General features: G+C 50.3%; 1 protein-coding gene across 4 annotated transcripts; it reads left to right on the plus strand.

Annotated features, from left to right (window-relative positions):
• Positions 1 to 67: 67 nt before the first annotated feature.
• On the plus strand, positions 68 to 15,555 carry Hk3 (hexokinase 3). 4 transcript variants are annotated; one of them, XM_076938988.1, is made up of 19 exons: positions 68 to 317; positions 1,934 to 2,066; positions 6,464 to 6,626; positions 6,818 to 6,972; positions 7,066 to 7,185; positions 7,283 to 7,378; positions 8,107 to 8,206; positions 8,285 to 8,468; positions 8,932 to 9,087; positions 9,251 to 9,484; positions 10,095 to 10,390; positions 10,507 to 10,646; positions 10,725 to 10,844; positions 12,503 to 12,598; positions 12,777 to 12,876; positions 14,305 to 14,488; positions 14,591 to 14,746; positions 14,901 to 15,134; positions 15,221 to 15,555. In XM_076938988.1, exons 2-19 carry the CDS (start codon positions 1,971 to 1,973, stop codon positions 15,363 to 15,365), a joined length of 2,775 nt encoding a protein of 924 aa, XP_076795103.1. In that variant the 5' UTR covers positions 68 to 317; positions 1,934 to 1,970; the 3' UTR covers positions 15,366 to 15,555. The 4 variants fall into 4 exon arrangements, with proteins under 4 accessions (XP_076795103.1, XP_034366355.1, XP_076795104.1 ...); XM_034510464.2 differs by having other exon boundaries at positions 69 to 317; positions 1,953 to 2,066; XM_076938989.1 differs by lacking the exons at positions 68 to 317; positions 1,934 to 2,066; positions 6,464 to 6,626 and having other exon boundaries at positions 6,843 to 6,972; positions 7,066 to 7,129.
• The last annotated feature ends 356 nt before the right edge of the window (positions 15,556 to 15,911 follow it).

Consider the following 15,911-nt stretch of genomic DNA (forward strand, 5'->3'; position numbering starts at 1 on the left):
AACTTAGTGTTTATAAAACAAACAGAGCTCCTAGTGTTGCTGAGAGAATATTTTGGAATCCTTTACCTAATTGGGCCCTCAACTTCCTGTGGTCATCTTGCTTGTTTGTACCATGGTCCTGCCCATTCTGGGCAGATTTGTAGGGAAGTACAATTTCCTGAATTGGCGTATTTCTGTTAAGTGGTGGCTAAAGAGGGAGGTGGAGCTTGGGGAGCTGACCCTGAGTTTTCACTTTTGAGTTTAATCAGGATCACTGTGGTCATATCTGGGAGAAGAGCTGAGACCTGAGGAAGGTGATCAACTTTTGAATCTCCCAGGTAAGCACTTCCTCTAACTTCCACAGGCCTCATCTCAAGCCCTTGGCTTATCCTATGGTTAATGGATGTTAGCAAGACTGTGCTATCAGTCCTCAAGGGTGATGGTGGTACCCAGCCTCAGGAGGCGTCTCTAGAATACCATTCAGAAGGAGCACTTAGAAACCATGTCTGATTCAGATAAGGAAAGCCGAGAAGCTCTTAGTTCAAGCATGAGTGGACTTTGGACTAGTTTCTGGTGATGTCTCTCACTCGAGGAAGAGATAGGTCTGAATGCATGAACCTAGATTTTAGATCTTAGGGCTCCTGGCAGGAAGCTTCATAGTCTGGCATGTGTGGAGTAAATGTTGAGTGTGTGAGCAGGAAAGTATGTGAATGATTATGTTAGCTGGGCCTTGAACAAAGATAATTGCTTCAGTTACCTTATTTTATCCTTCAACAGACTACTAGAATGTATGTTCTCTTCTGACAGATTTGGAAACTAAGTGGTGGTGTATATAATTTAGGGGAGAGTTGTCAGAAACAAATTTCTTGCTTTACTAAATTACTGCCTCCTTTTGAAACAGGGTCTCACTATGTAGCCCAGGTTATCCTCAAACTCATATACTCCTTCCTCAGCTAACCAAGTGCTGGGTTTACAGGCATGAACCCCAGGTCTAAATTTGCCCAATGCTGTCCTGGAAATAAAGTGCAGAGGTGACTCAGACATCACAAGGTTATGAGGCCAGCCCTTCAGACTGGGGACCAACTTAAGTGAAGACTAAAAATCAGAAGACAGGGAGTCAGCATGTGTGGAGTTTGAAGGGTCAAGGAGTAGCAAGAGGAAGCTTGGGGTGAGGGCATATGAGGGTCCTGCAATGGCACCACCGAGTTCTGTTCTGCAGGAGGAGCTACAACAGCGTGAGCAGGGCCAGATTCAATATGCGGATGCAGAAATATCAGAGGACTGTTGGATGAGTCAGTAGCTGTGGGGACAGGAAAGAGAGGACAGGCATTAAAGTTCTTTCTTGGTGCCCCAGCTAGGTCATAAGTGACTGCTCCCTTCTAAGCAAAACTCTTGATGCTTCTAGCCAAGTTGAGGGAAGGAGGTTTGTGGTAGGCTAGTGGTGAAAGGAATCTGCCTTTGCTACGTTCAAGGGACCACTACACTGCCATAGTGAGATCCAACAGACTGCTGGGATTGGCTTTTGGCTTGGGTCAGTGCTTGACTTGGGAGCTCCGGCACAGGAGTTTCAGTGGTGAACAGGATGGATGTAGAAGAAGGCACAACAGTCCTTGGAGGCTTGGAAACCATCTTATGTATTTAAAGGCAGAGGAGAAGAGTTACTTACTGATGAAGACCCAGGAAAGGCAGCCATGACTGTCTGCAGGAGCCAAGGAAGGAAAGAATGCAGGAACAGAGGGGCTCCAGAGGCTTAGGATTGGGTGGGAGGGGAAACATTGTTACAAGTGCTTCTGGAAAACACCTGCCTCCTGGTGGATTGCTAAAGAATCTTTACTGGCCAAAAGTTTTTTATTCTGTTTACAACTTCATTCTTAGTTCCTTTTGGAAGGAAAGAAGTTGTGGGTTTGAGCTATTGCCTCTTGGAGCCAATACTAACCGTTAATCTTGAATCCAGCTACCCCTCTCCCCTATAGGTACCCCACTGTGGAAGCATGGCCACCATTGGGCCTTCTAGTCTGCATCCTGAAGAAAGAGCCTCAAGCTGCCCACAGGAGGGCATGCCAAGGCCCTCAGGTAGCTTAGAACTGGTAAGCGGAACACTGGGTACTAAGTCTGTCTTTATTTAAGGTTATCAAAGATAGGATGAGTAGAGACGTGGATTGCTGGGCTCACACCCTTGTGGCCTCTTTCCAGTCTTCTTCTTCTTCTTCTTTTTTTTTTTTTTGTTTTTTTTTTTTTTTTTGTTTGTTTGTTTGTTTTTTGTTTGGCTTTTCGAGACAGGGTTTCTCTGTATAGCCTTGGCTGTCCTGGAATTCACTCTGTAGACCAGGCTGGCCTAGAACTCAGAAATCCGCCTGCCTCTGCCTCCCAAGTTCTGGGATTAAAGGCATGCGCCACCACCGCCCGGCCTTTCCAGTCTTCTAAACTATTAATCTCCAATCTGATGTCTCTTTTCTTTGAAACTCCAAATAACTACAAATGTGGATTGATTATGGGGAGTGGGGCTCAGAGGTGTAAAGTGGCTTGGGTTTAAGACAAAAGAGTTTGCACTGATGATTGTCACCTATAAATGTGCCTCTCTCGTCAGCTTGCCACAGAGATGCTGGACCAGCCCTACAAGGGCCGATATATCCAGAATGGCCCCTCCCCATTTTCTTCAAAAATAGAATAAAGCGTTCTCGTGTAAAAAGCTTATACTTTCACTATCAATTACACTTTTACAGACCTATCCACCACAAAAAGGAAGGGGAAAAAAGGAAGAGACTGTGATAGAATTGAAACAGAAATCGGCTTTATAACCCATTTCATGATTTATGTATCCTGGCTGCATTCCATCCTCTCTTACCATCTAATGCCACCACTTCTTGGCCTGCCTTCTAAATGTTAATACTGAATTCACACACACATCCACACACGTGCATGTATGAGCGCGCGCACACACACACACACACACACACACACACGCACACACATTATAGGCTGGGAGCTATGTCCTTGAGTCCCTTTCTCTCCTATTTCTCTGGTCTCTCTGGCATGGTTTTCTCACATGGTCACTGCAGTCCAGCACCAGAGAGAACTGCAGTGCTGGATTGTTCTCATGGTTCTTACACAGCACAGGCTTAATAGCTGAGGTTTTCCTAGAAGTCAGTTCTCTCTCTCTCTCTCTCTCTCTCTCTCTCTCTCTCTCTCTCTCCTCTTTCTCTCTTCTCTTTCTTTCTCTCTCTTTCATTTTTTGCTTGTTGATTGGTGCTTGCCACTCAGCTACATGTGCAGCCTTCCCATTTATCTTGACTAAGATTTAGAAGTCTTCACCTACCACATCCTGGAGCAGAAAATGCTTATGTAAACCATTTCATAACTCTTGGTTCTCCATTTCCTCATCAGAAAAGCAGAGAAAAATAACTTATTTGAGTGCTTTCCTCAAATTAAAAAAAAAAAAACAAAAAAACAACTCGTGGACATAAGGGACGTGCAGAGGCAATGCTAGTGAAAGCTTTCTTGGACCACTCCCTGCGGTTTCTGTAGTTTTCTGTCTTCCAATGACATAGGCTTACAAGGTTCCTTATCCAACTGCGGTGGCCTTACTGACACTGAGTTTCACACATGCACACACCCTTTCTCCTTTGTGCAACCTGTGCCTCAGACCCTGCTGTAAACATTTCCTCTGTGTTCAACCATGGCTGGGCTCCAGAAATGAGCAATGACGACCTCACCATGGCTGGTTCTCTGGTTGTCATTATGCCCTTTCCTCCAGAGACGCCCCCACCGACCCAGACCCAAATCTGTATGGGCTTTGTTGTGTGTACCAGCCATTTAACAAATCCAGTGTGGCTTTTCTGGGGCTTCCCAGGGATGCCAAATGTTCTACAGCCAGGGACAGCACTCAGCACTCAGACCTCACTTTGGAATCCCTCTCCATGGCTTGAGGTGGGAGGAGGGTGATCAACTCACATCATCATAAGTCATCACATGCCATCACACATCATTGCATGTCACCACATGTCATTACATGCCATCAATGTCCAGCTACATCTTTTAGTCCCTTGCCAGAACTTTGTAGAAGTCTCTTTTTGTTACCCGAAGGTAACAAAATCAGGCCCCAGGGTAATTGTGTCTTGCACACTGAAGGAAGCCCTTCATGGAGGAGCATCCCCTTTGTGTCAGCCACGGCTGTGGTGCTGACTTTAGTCCTCTCAGCATCCTTGCTGTCTTTGCCTTGTTACTGGATCGAGGAGGTCACTTGTTCAAATGGTGACCACTGTGTTGGAACCAGACTAACGGGTACAGCAAGCTCATTAAAAAAGCTCATTCCAGTCAGCATGGGGGCCGAGTGGACTTCACACTTACTCCAGTGCCTTTCTCACCACTCTCATGAAGGAGGGCTCCACTTACAGCCCCAGTAGAGCAGAAAGGAGAGGTTTTTCTTACTTCTCCTGGATAGTTTACACCCCACCGGAGTTTACCAGAGAAGTCTGCCCCCCACCTCTGTGTGTGTGTGTGTGTATGTGTGTGTGTGTGTGTGTGTGTGTGTGTGTGTGTGTGTGTGTGTGTGTGACGGGCAGGACTTGCTCATCTCATAGTCTCTCCTCTTGAACATCTCACCTTCTGACCCAGGGGGAAAAAAGAGGAAGAAAACCATTAATCTGCCGGAAGCTATCAACTCTGTTTTATCTTGGGTTTCTGTCCCAATGTTAAAACACTCTCCATCTGAGCACTATCTGCTTTCATGGACACCACAATCCCCACCCTGCTGAGACATGGTCTCACTATGTAGCCTAGGCCAACCTGGAACTTACTACATTGATCAGACAATATCCCTTTTAATGTTAGGTCACCCCATCCATCCAGTTGACAAATCCCAAGACCTGTTGAGAACCAGCTGCTTGCCGGAGTCCTGGGCAGGGTGAGGGCTGAAGTTTCCTCTGGCTTCTCTTGTCTGGTTTCATCATGTTTGGATCTTTTCAGAGGAAATACTAGTTTTGGTTTTGGTTTTGTTTTTATCAAACTTCTTATTGGAATGGGAACGTCTTTGCAGCACTGTCAACCTGATTCACAGCCTACCCTGCCCCTTCAGATCTCCTTGGGTTGGGCAGATGGTTTATGATCTCCAAGCTGAGGCTTCCTCATTTATAATACAGAAACAACCACTCCCAGTGTCTGGAAGCATCTGTCCCAACATAAGCATATAATAGGATGTCTTAGACTCCAGTTAGGATTATTTGACTCCAAGAGGGGCTGAGATTGAGTCCTCCTCGACTCCCCCTTTCATCCCTCCTCTCCTTAGAGGTGTTCTAAGTTCCTTCACAGATTTGGGTCCAGTTTGAAAAAAATGAATCTTTAGAATAGAATTCCTGTGCCATAGGAGATTGGGCCTTAGAAAGATCTAAGCTGAAGAAAGATGGAGCTGCTGAGCTGCCAACCAATAGTGGGACTTTTTGGTAGATGAACAAGAGGGGCATCCAAGGGATGCTTCTTCACAGAGCGGAGGTTCTGAGACGTCCCTATTCCTTGAGCTTCCAGTAGGGTGAGAACCTGGGCTGGCACCTCCTTTGCTTTCTCTTACCCTCTCAGCCTTCCCATCAGACTCTGATCCACTCCCAGCCCAGTGCTCCCCCACTCCCAGGCCAGTGCTCCCCCAACCCCATCCCCTTGCTCTGGAGAAAACCTTTTTTACTCTTCCTCGACTTAGGTTGAGACCTAAGACCTCATCCACTCGTGTCTAAAATCGTGACTCTCCCCGAGTCACACATTTCTAATTTGCCTCTCCTTTTTCCGTAGTCACCATCAGTACCAGAACCTTACATAGCCAGACAGTGCTGACTCTGTCTTCCACAGCGTTAACCAACAGCAAGTAGGAGCAGGACTTGAACTGTATGCTGGGCTGTGTTTACAGTAGTGCTGGGTGGGGAAGAGTGGCCAAGTAGAGAGAAGGCCGGCCTCGGCTCTGTGGTCTCTGTATTCCAGAGGTGGGCTTGTTTAGGCTTCAGATGCTGAGAGAAGGTCGGGAGATGCCTTCCCTAGAGTGTAACATTTCTTCATGACTTGTTCACTCATCGATAGCTTACAAAGAGACAGCTACAGAACTCTTGCCCTGGAGAACGGGAAAGCAATTATTGTGGCAAGAGAGAGATTTCACCTAACCTTACGTTAAAAAAAGCTAGATGGTCAGAGTAGAGACTGCAGGAGCTGAGAGGAAGTCACCAGGATACAGAGCACAAAGAGGCAGGTGGCTTCTCTTCTTTGTAACCTTTGCAGGACGCAAGAGCTTGGAGTAGGCTTTGAACAGCAAGCAAGCTAAGGCGAGAGGAGTTGTGAGGAGGGGGACAGGAAGACTAGTGAGGCCCAGGGAGAATGGAACAGGATGCTAGGCAGCCCCAGGAAGCAGAGGGCCTAAGAAGACAGGGGGCAAGTCAGACAGGACAGTCCTGTCCCAGCTGAAGTTAGAGAATGTCTCCCTCCCCAAAGTCGGCTTGCTTCTTCCCAGGTGCAGGAATGCTTGCAACAATTCAAGGTGACCAGGACACAGCTGCAGCAGATCCAAGCCAGTCTTCTCTGCTCCATGGGGCAGGCACTGAAGGGACAGGATGGTCCCACTCCTTCTGTCCGGATGTTACCCACATACGTGAGGTCCACACCACACGGCACTGGTGGGTAGAACAGACTCGGGTGGGTGACCAGACACAGAGAATGTGCTCTGACTGGGGAAAGGGAAGTTCCTTGCCTCTGTCCACTGTCTCTGAGGTCCCTTTAACTGGACTTCTCAGACTCTGGAAGCTTTTCTGGGAGGCAGGCAGCTTTGCCCAACTGTATGTCTTTCTCTGACCTGTTTGCCATCTAGAGCAAGGAGACTTCCTGGTGCTGGAGCTGGGGGCCACAGGAGCTTCATTACGTGTGTTGTGGGTTACACTGACAGGCACCAAAGAACATAGCGTGGAGCCCAGGAGCCGGGAGTTTGTGATCCCTCAAGAGGTGATCCTGGGTGCTGGCCAGCAGGTGAGCAGTCAGTGTGCATCCTCTGGGGCTTGAGACTCCATTGGGTGCTGGGGCTCAGGTGATCAGAGCTAAGTATTCATCCTGTTCCCACAGCTCTTTGACTTTGCTGCCCGCTGCCTCTCTGAATTCCTGGATGCATACCCCGTGGAGAATCAGGGTCTGAAGCTTGGGTTCAATTTCTCTTTTCCTTGTCACCAGACAGGCTTGGACAGGGTGAGGTGGGGGGCACATGGGGTCAGTGAGAGGAAAGAGACTACAGCCCTTGTGAAGGCCACAGGGGAAAAAAACATCCCTGCTTTTCTGTCCCCAGAGCACCCTCATTTCCTGGACAAAAGGTTTTAGGTGCAGTGGTGTGGAAGGCCAGGATGTGGTCCAGTTGCTAAGAGATGCCATTCAGAGGCAGGGGGTAAGTGAAGGTCAGGGTGATGGAGAGCTGCCCCCGGCTGGCCTGGGCCTGACATCTGTAGGTTATGCCTGTGTTTCTGGAAGGTCCTGCCTTCCTTTTCTATGCACAGCCTTTATAAATTTTGACCCTGGGGTTAATGTTGCTTCCATAGTAAGCTAAGAATGACTCAAGTAAGATGGTCATGCCCTGGGGGGAGGGGTGTGGGAGGGGAATAGGACATGGGAAAAGTAAAAACAAAACCAAAAAAAAAAAAAAAAAAAAAACAAAACAAAAAAAAAAAAAAAAAAAAAAAAACCTATGACCCAGCCCTGCAGATCTTCACGTTCTAGAGGGGAAAGCATTCTAATAAAAGATTGCCCGTGTGTGGAGATAACTCTGGTAGCAGCAGAGGGAGCAGGGAGGGAGCAGTGGGCCTTGGGCCTGAGCTGAGGCTAGGAAGAAGTGCAAATGTAAGAGACTGCCCTTGTCAGAATCTCCATGCTCTAGAAGGGCAGGTCCTTTTGCACTAAGCCCGAGGTACTGATTAGAAGCCAGGTTCCAAGGCCTATGTATTTTGGGATGCCAGGCCAGGGTGTGGGTGAGGCGCTCAGCCATGGGACCTTCTTCTGGGTCCTGTGGGTAGGAGCTCTCCGTGACCCTGAGAGCCTGAGTTGGGGGAGGGGATGGAAGAAGAGCCCAGAGCATGGGACAAGCTCTGATTCCCTGTTCTCTCCTGGTCCATTGCCCAGACCTACAGTATTGATGTGGTAGCCATGGTGAATGACACAGTGGGCACCATGATGGGCTGTGAGCTGGGCACCAGGCCGTGTGAAGTTGGGCTTGTTGTAGGTGAGCCAGGGGCTGTTTGGAATGAAGGATGGTAGCTTCTCATGGCAGGGCAGGCTCTGATGGGGTCCTTCTCGCCAGACACTGGTACCAATGCTTGTTACATGGAGGAAGCACGGCACGTGGCCGCTCTGGATGAGGACCGCGGGCGCACCTGTGTCAGCATCGAGTGGGGCTCCTTCTATGATGAAGGGGCCCTAGGGCCAGTACTGACCACCTTCGACTATGCCCTGGACCATGAGTCCCTGATTCCTGGTGCTCAGAGGTGGTGGTCCAGCAGTGGTTTGCCTGACTCTGCTTTAGGCTGTCGTATCCCTGTTCTACCTCTTCTGCTCTTGGGCCCCGACCTCTTCTTATCCCTCTGAGCTTGCCGTTTGGGGGGTGGGGGGAGAGTCCTAGGTCAAACTCATAAAAAAAGGCCTCAGAGTCTAGAACCCTGAGTTTTCATTTTTTGATCCTTCAAGTCAGCCCTGGTGGGTTGGGGGTTGGGAGTTGGGAACAGCTGAGTAAAATGTCTAGCTACTTTGCTGGCTTCTTTTGCCTTTCTAAGAGTTCCCCAGATGTAACCCGGAGGGTTAGAAAGGGTGAACCCACTTGTCCTCTGGGAGGCCATTTGCTTCTGGAGTCCTCTTCAGTCTGCAACCTCAGAGAAAGTGATTTCTCTTTGAGGGTTCAAGTGGGCTGGGGGCTCGGGAAGGGCTCTGTCTAGTCACTCCTTCCACATGTAGGTTTGAGAAGATGATCGGAGGCCTTTACTTGGGTGAGCTGGTACGGCTGGTGCTGGTCCACTTGTCCCAGTGTGGGGTCCTCTTTGGTGGCTGCACCTCTCCTGCGTTGCTGAGTCAAGGCAGCATCCTCTTGGAACACGTGGCTGGAATGGAGGAGTACGTACAGGAGACTTGCAGCTCAGACAGGGGCAAGGGGACTCTGCTTGGAAGAGGCTAAGGCACTCTCTCTCCAAGGTAGCTGTGGGGCTTTGATGGGAGCTGTTAGGTTCCCTACACCCCAGATCAGCACCCCTATGTGTCTTCACCCTTTTCCCTGCAGCCCTGCCACTGGGACAGCCCACATCCAAACAATCCTGCAGGACTTGGGTCTGAGCCTGCAGGCCTCAGATGCTGAACTCGTGCAGTGTGTGTGCGAGGCTGTGTGCACGCGGGCTGCCCAGCTCTGTGCGGCTGCCCTGGCTGCAGTTCTGTCCCGCCTCCAGCACAGCAGGGAGCAGCAGACACTGCGTGTGGCCGTGGCCACTGGAGGACGAGTGTTTGACCGACACCCCAGGTATTCTGAGGATAGGATCCTGTGTGAGCAGGTAGCACGGATGTGTGTATTTTATGATATAAACCCAGAGGGCATTCTGGTACCCCATGTTCGAGCTTGTGGGTGTGAATGGCAGACTGAGAATTAGCATAGGTTGTGGGATGCCAGGAGGCATGTAAAAAAGAGAAAAACGTTTCTTTTTATGTGTGCCAGGGAGAGGGGCAGGCAGGGCAGTGGATGTATAGTTGGTACCAAGGAACAGGTTTAGGACTAATTTGTTTTATTAAAAATTTTTAATAAAACAAAATTCTATTAAAACTCATGGCTCCAGCTGCATATGTAGCAGAGGATGGCCTTATCTGGCATCAATGGGAGGGGAGCCCTTGGTCCTGTGGAGGATTGATGCCCCAGTGTAGGGGGATGCTAGGGCGGGGAGGGGAGTGGGTGGGTGGGGGAGCACCCTCATAGAGGCAGGGGGATGGGATATGGGGTTTGCAGAGGGGAAACCAGGAAGGGGGACAACATTTGGAATGTAAATAAATAAAATAACCAATGAAAAATAAAATTAAAAATGATAAATTTTAAATAGGGGTCGGATGGCAAGCTGAGTGAACCTGGTGTGTTTGTGTAGGTTCCTCTGCATTCTAAAGGAGACGGTAATGCTCTTGGCCCCCGAGTGTGACGTCTCCTTCATCCCCTCTGTGGATGGTGGTGGCCGGGGTGTGGCAGTGGTGACAGCTGTGGCTGCCCGCCTGGCTGCCCACAGACGCATCCTGGAAGAGACCCTGGCACCATTTCAGCTGACCTTGGAGCAGCTGACAATGGTGCAGGCACAAATGCGGGAAGCCATGATCAGGGGGCTTCAAGGAGAGGCCTCCTCCCTCCGAATGCTGCCCACCTACGTTCGAGCAACACCGGATGGCAGCGGTGAGCACCTGGCCTGAGTATGGGCCTGGGATGTGGGCTCCTGTGAGTCACACTGTGTGCTAGGGCTGGTGCCACCATTTTCCTCCTGGTACTGAGTAAGTGTCTCTGTCCCACAGAGCGAGGTGATTTCCTGGCCTTGGACCTAGGGGGCACCAACTTCCGAGTCCTGTTGGTACGTGTGGCCGAGGGCAGTGTGCAGATCGTCAACCAAATCTACTCTATCCCTGAGTGTGTAGCCCAGGGCTCTGGCCAGAAGGTACTCACAGTTCCGGTCTTGACATCAGAGGTGGAGAAGGTGGGAGAGAGCCCACCCTTGACGTGCCCTCTCCCGCAGCTCTTTGATCATATTGTGGATTGTATCGTGGACTTCCAGAAGAGGCAGGGCCTTAGCGGACAGAGCCTACCCCTGGGTTTCACCTTCTCATTCCCGTGCAAGCAGCTTGGCCTGGACCAGGTAAGGAGTTAAGTTTAAAAAGTGATTCCCAAGGGCCTCCAACCCACGAACTCTTTAAGAGTGGGCAGGAAGCCAAGGAGAAGTCTGACTAAGGGGGAGCAGCATTGTTGACCTGGACTGTATGCAGTCCTGGCAATCCCCAAAGATGCTGTGCCAACGTCTGGGTAGGAGGCATTTGAGAACAGCACTGGCCTAGGTTGGTGCTGACCAGAAGCTACATCGCTTATTTCCGCCATGTCTCTGGTGTTCCACCATGGTGTTCAGCCTTCAGGGAGCAGCGTGTGCTCTTTTCTCCAGAAGAGGCTTGAGGTCACATGCTTCTTTGCGTGCCTCCTTCTTAGCTAGACACAGTGCTGTGTGCTTGATCTAGGTAGCAAAGTGATAGGTCATAGGTCAAACCTACTCAAGTCACATCATGTCCTTCAACGTGAATAGCAGACTTCTCAGTGAATGCCCCCGAAGTCCGGCATAGGACTAGGATAGAGACTATTTTAGGCCTCTGTCCAAGCTCCCAGGAAACTCAACAACCCCTGCTTGTTTGGAAGCACCTCATGCTGAGAAGCCTGCCTGCTGCCTTTGCAGACCTCTGCTCTCTCCTTGGCTGTCTTATGGCTGCCACAATCTGTACCTACCCACCAGCCTGCATGTGTCATTTTCCCTGTGCTCCTGTCCTAACTTCTATGGACCACAGCTGTTTTCTCTGCTGCTTTTCACACCCTGGTCTGGATTGTGCTGCTGTGTTTCCTCTCTCCTCTGGTTAGTCTGTTTGGCTCCAGGTAAAGCATGTTCACTTCCGTTAACTGTTTTTCACAAGACACAAGAAGTGTGTCTCAGTGTACAAATCTAGCCATGCAAAACTGTGGCCTAATTGACTTTTTTTTTTTTTTTTTTTTTTTTTTGTAACTGAATATGATTTGTGTGTTAAGTCCATATTCTTGTTGGGGATGTAGTTCAGTCCTTGAGCATTTGTGTGGGAGGGCCTGTACAGTGCCATTTTCCTTGGATGGCTGGGGTTAATTCTCACTCTTCTACCCTCTCCCTCCGAAATACACACACACACACACAAAACAGTACAGCCCTTTTCCAGGTACAGTCCTGCCCCTTGCTACTAAGTCCAGGTGCTCACAACAAAGATCTGTCTGTCTCATCCCATCCCATCCTGCTTTGCAACTCACCCTTTACCTTCCTGGGACAACTGATGTCACACTGAAATGGCTGTGCCTAACTCTGAGGACCCCTCCCTCCCTTCCAAGCGACTCTTTTTCTTTGAAAGGGTGGGCTCTACTGACATTTGAGTCCCTAAAGTTTCTCCATCTTCTTCTTACCCACACGTGGCATCAGCTCCACCAGCTCTGTTCATTCACACCCAATTACAAAGGGCCCTTCCTTTTGGGCAGACATCTTAAAACAGCCAGACCCTCAGACCACCTGAGCATTCTAGAACTAATAATGGAAGAGGTAGGTCGAATCGTTATTAATAGGTTTTTTTCACACCAAAAGCTTCCCAGGGACTTGAGAGGGGTAGAGAGCAAGGCCTTCAACCGTAGGGTAAAGTGGGCATGTAATTCTGCACGGGAAGGGCGGAGACAGTATGCTTCTGATGGGATACAGGGTTTGGGAGGCAGAATGACATTTCTGTCTTCTTAATCCCATTCCAGGGCATCCTCCTGAACTGGACTAAGGGGTTCAATGCATCAGGCTGTGAGGGCCAAGATGTTGTGTATCTATTACGGGAAGCCATTAGGCGCAAACAGGTAGGAGTCTACCTCCAGGGGTGCTTTTGGGGCTGTGACAGACCTGGAGGGGAGCAAAGTATCATTCTCTTTCTTGAGGGGAGCAAAGGGGCCCTCTATAATAGAGACCTCTGAGTCCAGTGCTGGTTGTCATGGCAACTATGTTGCCCAGCAACTAGCAGCATCCGTTTGCATGCAGGCAGTGGAGCTGAATGTGGTTGCCATTGTCAATGACACAGTGGGGACCATGATGTCCTGTGGCTATGATGATCCCCGTTGTGAGATGGGCCTCATTGTCGGTAAGAAGGGTCTTGCCCTCTGTGCTTCTGGTGTCTGATAATTCATTGCCTTTTGTTAATTCCTTAGGTTGGACCTTTCTCTGACCTTGGGGATATGGGATTATTTTCGTATGACCCAATTGAGTTCTGGGCCATTGTACTGAGCTAGGAGTCTGGAACTGGGACATTTAGTCTATTTTAGCTAATAAGTCATTGGATCTTTCCCAGCCTCAGTTTGCCCATTTGGTAAATGCATCCCTATGAGACTGGCTGTGCTGCTCCCATCCATCTGACCTTGGGTAACTCACTAGAGTATGATCCTTCACTTAAGGTATGACAAGGCAATGCCTATGTCAAGAGGTTAAGAGAACAGAATGAGAAGGGGCCCAGGTATAGTACACTGCCTGGGTCATGGTGTCTACTCAGTGTTTGAAATGGGAGGGCACGGCTGGTCAGTGACTCGTGAGGGTTCTTTAGATGTCAAGAGTCCAAGACATTGGTAAGCTCTTACCCCGGGGCTATCTGGTATCTGGATAAAGGGGCCAGAAGAGACAGAAAAGAAAAGGAACTCTATCATCTCAGAACCGGGCATCTAGAGGGGATTAAGCCAGGAACAGCCTGTGGCAACTTACAGCTAACTCTGACTGCACACACAAGGGCAGACAGGCCAAGATCAGACAGGAATTAGTCCTGAACAAGTGGGAGATGGAGCTTTGAAGGAAGCTTCTTTTAGAGTGCTTGGTGGCCTGTCACGGATGGGAGACTTTTGAACACAGGCTCTGACGCTAGTAGGTGCTTAGGAGAGGTGTAAACTACTAGAGAAATCCCAGGTGGGGCTATGAAGGGGCTCATGACTCAGAGCTGGAGACGTGCAGAGAGGAGGGATGTCTCTTCCTCTCTGTTTCTCATATATCACTTCCTCTTTGTAGCTTTTCCGAGTCTCATAGGCAAAAGCCTCCTGTGTACCAGTGCTCCCACGATGCTCTTGTTTTTGTTTCTACGAGGACCTGTGGAAGTACCGTCAGAGAGAGCCATCCAGTGCCTAACTTCTGGCCAAACAGTGGGGGATCTTGTGTCTGTCTCCTCAGCTCCTGGCCCACTCCTGTTATTTCAATTAAAGGCTTAGCAAGCAGGAAACATCAGCATCTTATCAGCATCAGAGTGGAGCCAAGCCTATCCCCCAGGGATGACCTGGTTGATGGCAGCATAGGAGCCCTTTCAGATAGCACGGGAGACGCGAATGTTGGCTCTGGTAGAGAGTGCAGCAGAAGTTCTGAGGCTTTGGTACTGACAATGTCAGAAAGGGAGACCAGGAGCAGGGACTGGTTTTGAACATGGGGAGATAAGAGAAGGAGTCCGAATTTTGTTGTTCTGGCATGGGAATGACCCCCCAAGGGCCTTGTCTGCTTCGGTAACCAGCCCTCATCCCTTGGCCTGCCCTGTCTACAGGAACCGGCACCAACGCCTGCTATATGGAAGAGCTCCAGAATGTGGCAGGTGTGCCTGGGGACTCGGGCCGCATGTGCATCAACATGGAGTGGGGTGCCTTTGGGGATGATGGCTCACTGGGCATGCTCAGCACCTGCTTTGATGCTAGTGTGGACCAGGCATCCATCAATCCAGGCAAACAGAGGTATGGCTTAGGCCCAGGCCGTGGTGGGGGTGGACTGGGCTGGGGGGAAAGGCTAATGGGGTCCTCTGTTGCACGGGCCTGCATGCACCTGCCTTCATGCAGGTTTGAGAAGATGATCAGTGGCATGTACCTAGGGGAGATCGCCCGCCACATCCTCCTGCAGTTAACCAGTCTTGGAGTTCTCTTCCGGGGCCAGAAGACTCAACGCCTTCAGACCAGGGACATCTTTAAGACTAAGTTTCTCTCCGAGATTGAAAGGTACCTGTGTTGCAAGGAGTTTGTTGCTGAAGGAGGATGCTGGATACTGCTGGTTCCCTCCACTCTGGACCATTCCATAGGATGAAGTGGGGGGAAACCCTGAGAGAGAGGGGGATGGAGCTAATTCTCTATTCTGTTCCTTCCTGATCCCCAGTGACAGCCTGGCCCTGCGTCAGGTCCGAGCCATCTTGGAGGATCTGGGGCTGACTCTGACATCTGATGATGCCTTGATGGTCCTAGAGGTGTGCCAGGCTGTGTCTCGCAGGGCTGCTCACCTCTGTGGGGCAGGTGTAGCTGCCGTGGTGGAGAAGATTCGGGAGAACCGGGGCCTGCGGGAGCTGAAGGTGTCTGTGGGAGTTGATGGGACGCTCTACAAGCTACACCCCCAGTGAGTCTGGGAGGATGGGTCAGGATGGGAGGCACGGCCAGGCGGGCTGAGCTGGGCTGGGCTCACCTCAGCCCCTTCCCTCACAGCTTCTCCAGGCTGGTGTCGGAGACAGTTCGGAAGCTAGCGCCTCAGTGCACCGTCACCTTTTTGCAATCAGAGGATGGGTCTGGCAAAGGTGCAGCCTTGGTCACTGCTGTTGCTTGTCGCCTGACCCAGATTGCCCACGTCTGAGGAAATCTCCAAGAGTGATGGAATCTCACTGGACTAAGGCTTCAGTCTACCCTGACCCTCTGGCAGGCCCAACCACCCACAACTCCCAAAGAAACTCATGTGTGGACCCCTTATAATCGTCTGCCCACAGCCAATGGCTTTCTGAGAGAAGTGACACTCTGGTTAGCAATATATATATATAATTTATTTACATTCACGTCCGCTAAAATCCCTACGCGCCCCGGCAGCCGGGCAAGGCTGTGTACATAAGGCCAAGTGTAAGTGCATGAATGCACTTAAGACAAGAGTCAGGACACAGCTTCACACAACACGGCCCACACAGGGGCATCGGCCAGCCCCAGGAATGGGCATGCCACGGCACACACACTTGCCATTGTACAGCCCGGGACTCCCATTGCATATTCACACGCCCCGCTGGGCAGGGCACCTCGAGGCCGGGGTACAGGGAAAGGATCAGGGAGGAGCCATTGGGTGTCCCTGGGTGGGTGGGAGAAGGGCAGCATGTGAGAGGCAGATGTGTACCGACACCGGGTGTGAGAGACGTGA

This window comes from Arvicanthis niloticus, chromosome 8 (assembly GCF_011762505.2).
Source record: "Arvicanthis niloticus isolate mArvNil1 chromosome 8, mArvNil1.pat.X, whole genome shotgun sequence".
NCBI classification, from domain to species: Eukaryota; Metazoa; Chordata; class Mammalia; order Rodentia; family Muridae; genus Arvicanthis; species Arvicanthis niloticus.

What these genes read in the sequence shown, in the direction of transcription:
- Hk3 (XM_076938988.1), top strand. Translation starts at nt 1,971, where the DNA reads ATGGCCACCATTGGGCCTTCTAGTCTGCATCCTGAAGAAAGAGCCTCA. An exon ending in ATGCCATTCAGAGGCAGGGG is followed by an intron (nt 7,379 to 8,106) that starts GTAAGTGAAGGT and finishes TCCATTGCCCAG; the next exon opens with ACCTACAGTATTGATGTGGT. An exon ending in TTTCTCTCCGAGATTGAAAG is followed by an intron (nt 14,747 to 14,900) that starts GTACCTGTGTTG and finishes CCTGATCCCCAG; the next exon opens with TGACAGCCTGGCCCTGCGTC.